Raw genomic sequence first — 6,751 nt, forward strand, 5'->3', positions numbered from 1 at the left:
GTGCACACGTGAGACTGTTACTGAAAACTGTGCTTTATGCTGGACAGTATTTATTTATCGCGAGTTGTTCAAATCGCGGTAATCTAATACGGTTTTAATGATAATTAAAAGATGAAACGGTTAATACTAACCGTGGGGAATTTTATCATGATTTATCGTCAAACCGGTAATCGTTACATCCCTATGATGTATTGGGGCATATTTGAACATTTTCCCTTATTGTGGGGAAAATGAATCAAATAAAACAGTCAAATTCACCATACTAAAAAAATAAAAATACAAACTGAATGGACAATAATGGAGGCTCACCAGATTCACGTGGATTTTTCCAGGATCTTGGAGACTTAACAGGTTCATCTACCTGTACAATATCCTGACCATTACGAGCTTCAACTGGTTTGTACTCTCTCCTTTGTCTCTCATTGGCAAAGAAAAATTTCCTGAACCATTTCAGAAAGGTGAAATTGGGTCTAAACTTTCCTGTGAGAAGCTGCTTCACAGGGACTGGCTGAAAGAGGCATCAAAAATCACATTTAAATATCAAGAGTGTAGTTTCTGTAGCACTTGTTGGACTAAACAGAATAACATCATCCTAAGAAATATAACCAAACTTACACATATCAACTTCAACATTTATATTTTTATATGCAAGAGGATTCATGAGATTAAAAGAATAGATTCAGGTTAATCTGACCTGTTTTATGCCTGATTTTCGGAAAGCCGTCTGCAGAAGACTGTAGTTCTGTTTAAAATCAGACCTCTTTTGGGACTCAAACTTTACTTTGCTCATGTCGATGGACCCTGGGAAGAGCAAGTCCATAAGCTGGCAAAAACATGCACCTATATAAAAAAAAAAAAATTAAAAAGAAAGAATTGTGTAAATTCAGTTTAAAGCTGTTGGCAATGTGTAGATAGTAACAAAAAAAATTTAAACAGTACCTGAACGACATTGCTCCACTTGAGTAAAATTAGTCTGTAATGTTTCATTGATCCAGGACAAAACGTCATAGCGACTGCACTTGTCATCAGGGTTATTGGGGTCCAGACTAACATTCATAGCCATCTTATGCTTTCATAAGCAAAATAACAATGCATGTGAAACAGCAATTAGAAGCAATAAATCACAAACAAAGGTAATTACATTGCACATTTTGGAAAAACAACAACAACAGTAGACCAGTTACTAGGGAACTATGCACACATACATATATTTATGTGACATTATATATACTATGCTACATACTGTTTATGTTACTCTTTTAGTTTTAATTGAAGTAATTTAAGTTACTCTTAGATATGTACGAGATGTATAATGTGAAGTTAATCCCAGAAGCATATGAATTATATCATGTTGCATGTGAGATACGTTTTGAGGTTAATCTAAAAGGCATAATGTTTAATAAATATTTTGTATTCTGAAGTCTACTGAGCCTAATCTGGTTCATGTTGGACTTCCTCAAAACTAAAAAAGACTACAGCCTCTCTCTTGCGTCAGTGTGCAGATTTAAACAACTCCTCCCCAGTACACGAAAATCTCGCGGGGTAATTTTTGCCGCGAATACTGCACGCTTAAATGTAGCTTTCACTTCTACAGGTTTAACCGGTGACAACAGCATGATACACCATGGATCTCAAACAATGAGCGCACGAAATCTAATGAAAGTAACGAAGTAAACACGTATAAGAAACAACCCGGTGGCATGCATTTAGATATGTAGCAGTTGATTTATTGGTGGGGTGACATAATCGAATTGTATAGCATGCGATTATTTTATAATCTTGTCAGTGACCCTTACCGTGTTTTTGGACCTTTTCAAAACAATTGAATTAAGGCTAACGAAACTGAAATGTTATTTAATTTGCGTGATTTTAACTTCGCAAGTCCTCTAACCCAGATGTAATCGGCTAACATGCAGTACAAAACATGTTTGCTAATAATAAGTAATAAAGTAAACCCCTTTCCATTTATAAACCTTAACCGTGTTCTCATTTTATTAAGACCGGTTGCCTTTGTTAGTATGTCTTTGTGTAGCTGTAATGGTCGCTCAGATACAGCGAAACTATGGGACCGTGAAACATAAGAATGGTTTCTGTTTCAGTATAATCGTAACTCTTCACAAAATATGACAAATCGAAACGTGTTTTTAAAAACATCAAATATGTCCTACCTTATTTGTACCTTGGTCCCGATACCTCGCTACTCCCCAGTCTACAATGTAATCCCCAATCTACCCCAGTGCCTTCCTCCCCCAACATATGCATTGTGCTACAAGGATTGGCCTGTACAATCCAAAGTAGGAGGTCCTATACTGCATTAGCTAGCTAGCTAAGATTTCTTACGTACGAAATAGCGTGTTGTTTTTCGGTGACAACGGTATTTTCTCGTCAAGATACAGATGTGAAATAAGTTTGAACTGACCTACCGTGTGGCCAGTTGTTTAATTCGTAACAATTAGCGATGACTCTGATGCCAAGAACGGGAAATCGCGATTTTTTTAATGCAGTTTAAAAATATCAATTTCAGTTAAATACATTGTTTTCTGTTAAAAACACATAAACCCTACTTTTAACATTTCGATTAAATTACACGTGAAATAATTCAAATAAATAAATAAATGTAACACAAAGTTATACAAGTACTTTTTGGGTACGTTACTTTTTGAGTGTTTGGGTAGCATGTTCATTTGGACAACCTTTTTAACGCAGAACATGATTAACTTTTTACTTAATCTTATTAAATGAACTGTCAATACAAGTAATAGGGGAAGTGATGCACAGACTTATCACAAACGAAAGCCACGTGACAGACACAAATGTTGGTAAACGGTAGTTAAATAATTGAATGGATTTACATTCGTAAATTTTGGATTATTGTGTATATCAGTAGCATCAGTTATCAAACATACATTTGAGTAATTGCGTTGTTTTTTATTGTCAAACACACATAAAGCTTATGGTTAAAGTGTTTAAATAACGTCACGAATGGCTTCAATATCAAACAATGAGAGGTTAGTGACACTGAAATGGCGGGCGGCGTGAGTTGAACGCGTGTTGATATGGCGCCAGAAAAAGCTTCAGGAAAGGGGTTTGTTTTTCACCGCCTAAAATGGCGGGGTCTATTGTAGCGAAAGTGTGGTTTTGTATACTTTAAGACCGCGATTTGGTTCCATATTTGTTAAACAAAAGCAAGGCGACCCTGTAAGTCTGTAAATATCAATTTAGTCCACTGTTTGCCACCAAGCTATTCACATTCAGCCACACATCAACACATGATTAGTGTTTTCCGTTGTATTCTGGGAGACAGTTAAGCCAATCTCGGCAAACTGCTTTTTATAATAAAAATAGTTATGTAAATAAAGTATATTGGCGCTTGAAGAGAAATAGCCTAAATGTTTCAGAAGTGATAAAAGCAAAACCCCCCTTTGTTTTAACACAAAGTCATTAGCATGTAAATACTTAAAATATGTAAATTTAAAAAGAAAGAAGTGAGAAACGTAGTTAAGATTTACCCAATTTGACAGAGAATTTAGTTTGGTTTGGAGACAATCCCTTTAAAACACAATAGTATTTTTGTTTCACCATGGGTAATTTGTTTAAAGGCAAAGCAGCTGGACAAACAGGACAGGTAAGCCTCCACCCATGACAAACAGACCATGAATTGTTTTTATTTTCTTTCACTTACTCACCGTCTCTTTCTTTCACTCAATCTTCATCCTTTTTTACTTTTTCTTTCATGAATACATTTTGAAGCTGTTTTGTGCAATCGTGTCTTATCCCTACAGAGCTATAGGGAGACATAGGCTACTTGTCCAGTTTTTCAATGAAGCTTTGAGGCAGTGTCAAAACATTACTCTAAGCATTACAACCAGTCTAAAAGAGCAATATTGACACAATCAACACTGAGTTTGGGGCGAGGCTATCTGCCTTTCTTACCAATAGTTTGAGAAACCTGTTTGAAAACTGTTTTGCAGATCTGTTGTGATTACAGCTGAGGTGTGAATTACATTATGAGCATAGGCGGCGACTCATCATGATCGCAATAGGCTACATGAGAGGACTCTCTTATTATTTTCCCGCTTTAGCAAGTTACCTGAATAATGGAAATTCGTTGTATTTTTTAATAAACCCGCGAATAAAAAATGTGGTGGACTGAGTCACTGCTGAAGCGTTGGCCTCGAGTGTGGCGTGTGACGCAGTATTCAGTTGTGAGAAAAACGGCATCAGTCCTCTACTAAGCATGTACGCAGCTTGTGACAGCTGAAGTGGATCTTGTGAAATGTGCGATCGCATCGCCGATCACTCTTGAGAAACTTAAAGATGAAGTAGCCTAGGCTACGGAAGGACAAATATCCAAACTTTTTCAGACCACTGCAGCTTGCACTCACGCTGCCCGTTGGTTCGGCTACATCAAAAATACGTTGCTCACTTGTGAGGAGAATAAGAAACTTGCTCTGATTAGAGCCCTGCACCGGCTGCACGGGCCTCAGATAGCCCGGCCCTGGCCCGAGATGCTCAGGCCCTAGCCCGGCCCTTGTCCGACAGCTCATCAGAATTACGGCCCGAGCCAGTCTTTTTTTCACCCTTCTCCCAAAACAGCCTACAGTAAACTACTGTTCCAGCTATTAAAATAGTTCAGTTTTGTATGTAATGGTAGAGTGATTACATTTCGTTTCATTTTTTTATTAAGTTAATTTAGAAAAACGTTTGGAGCATTTTTTTGTTCGTTAAATATAAGTTTTTGTTTTTTTAAAGTAACGACCAAGCGGCCAGCCGCAGACAGTGAGCCTATGTTTGATCAATTTAGCCTTCTCAAATCATCATGGCTTGACTAAAATAAAATCTATAGATATAAAACAGTTCAAGCATATAACAATGTTTAAACGTTAAACCTAGATAAATGTGCGCTATATCCAATAGTTTGTGCGGAGAGTGGAAGCTGAAGCGCGCTTTGCAGGACATGGAGGCGCCAGCGCGATCGCTTGCAATTTTTCAGTGGATACGCCGTCATTTTTGCTCATAAAGGTAAGAGTAATACATCATTCGTAACTGTAAAGGGTCTACTTTTATTTGTGTGCACTCACAATATCAACAAAACGTTGTGCTTTTATAAAATAAAGAAAACAAACATGATGCGCTTTCTGCCGTCTCGTCTTCAACAGGAGCGCTTCACAAAAATGAAACTCAGCGAATACATGCCTCACAGATATGATACATATATCTATAGAAAGCTTTAAATTACTAAACGAAATAAAACGAATCAAAAACAAAAACTATTTCATTATTATCATAATCCCTAAAGATGCACTTTTCTCTAAAGGCGCGTCTAAAAAGGAGATGGTGAGACAGGATCGGCAACATCATCCTTGTGACACGACTCAGAAAACACTAGTTTATTAGTAAATAATTCAAATATCTGCGTTTTGCTGCAAACTTAAGCCTATTGCGCGCAGAACTGTTCAGCTGCGCTGACGGCACGCACCATACATGCTGCTGCTGGACACTAAACACCGTCGAGCCGCTCTTGACAGTCGCGGTAGCACGGTCTCCTGTTGTTTCCACCAGCACGGCAATTTTTTTATCGCTAATTGATGGATGTCTAAAATATAAAAATAAGGAGAAGCCTAAAACAGGCCCGGCCCGAGTCTGAACTATGACTTGAAAATTGTCCCGAAGCCCGCCCCGATGGGCGTAAAAAAGTCGGGGCCCATCGGGCCCGGGCTGAAATGCAGGGCTCTAGCTCTGATCCAGCATAATAACATCACACACTCAGAACATCCCAGAAAACCCCCAGTATTCCAGCATCACACAATCACAACGACATATAATCACAATGCAAAATTGCTCATTCACATCATTATAACATCACACAATCATAGCATCTTACAATTGACATTCCAGCAAGAAAAAAAACACAACATTCCAAAAAGATGAAAGAAAGATAGTGGTCATCTACGCAGTTCGGTAAAGAGGTGTTTTTGTTTTTTTGTTGTTGTTTTTTAGGAATTGTAATGATAAGAAACTGTCAGGGTTTAGAAAATGTTCAACCAACACTCCAAATGTACTACAGGCCCCTTCTCTATTCTTTCTAAACAGCCATAGCAATGAAGAGAATCTGCGGCTATAACCCTCATGGTAAAACAACAGATTGGAAATGAGCAAATTAAAAAAGCTTATTACAAGAGAGAACGGGATGTAGAAGCAACATAGGCTATGTGTTTTAATGTTTGTTAAATTATTGATGTTGACTGTCCAGTGGAATACGGAAACATAAACTAAATTGAGTTCCTTATCAGAAGTGAAAGAGGTAGTCAGCGATCCCTATCGTGCTCGCTGCTCCACAAAACAACAGAGGTCTTTATCTTCTCTCCTTCCTGTTCCTTCCAGATGTGTGCTGTCTGAAACTGAAAATAACCGTTTCACTACGACATACCTTAAACCCACACATAAATCTCTCTAATGCATATTTCGCTCTCTCCCACCTTCAATACCACGACTGAGGTGCCCTTGAGCAAGGCACCGAACCCCCAAATGCGCCGCAGCAAAAAATGGCTGCCCACTGCACCGGGTGTGTGTTCACGGTGTGTGTGTGTTCACTGCTGTGTGTGTGCACTTTGGCTGGGATAAATGCAGAGCACTAATTCCGAGTATGGGTCACCATACTTGGCCACATGTCACATCACTTCACCTTTTCACTTTTTTTTAGGTAGGTGTGGCTGACTCTTAACTTTTATAAAGAATATCTCTTTAGATT

At 38.2% G+C, this 6,751-nt stretch overlaps 1 protein-coding gene across 1 annotated transcript in view; it reads right to left on the reverse strand.

Annotated features, from left to right (window-relative positions):
- dnmt3ba (DNA (cytosine-5-)-methyltransferase 3 beta, duplicate a) overlaps positions 1 to 2,244 on the reverse strand; it is a 13,275-nt gene extending 11,031 nt beyond the window's left edge. The window contains exons 1-4 of the mRNA XM_016542116.1: positions 2,169 to 2,244; positions 940 to 1,069; positions 695 to 840; positions 310 to 508 (exon numbers count right to left, since the gene is read on the reverse strand). Coding sequence (XP_016397602.1) covers positions 310 to 508; positions 695 to 840; positions 940 to 1,063 — 469 coding nt within the window. The 5' untranslated portion in view covers positions 1,064 to 1,069; positions 2,169 to 2,244. The remainder of the gene's footprint in view (positions 1 to 309; positions 509 to 694; positions 841 to 939; positions 1,070 to 2,168) is intronic.
- Positions 2,245 to 6,751: the final 4,507 nt, after the last annotated feature.

Source organism: Sinocyclocheilus rhinocerous, unplaced genomic scaffold (genome assembly GCF_001515625.1).
Source record: "Sinocyclocheilus rhinocerous isolate Xijiao unplaced genomic scaffold, SAMN03320098_v1.1 scaffold1600, whole genome shotgun sequence".
NCBI lineage: Eukaryota > Metazoa > Chordata > Actinopteri > Cypriniformes > Cyprinidae > Sinocyclocheilus > Sinocyclocheilus rhinocerous.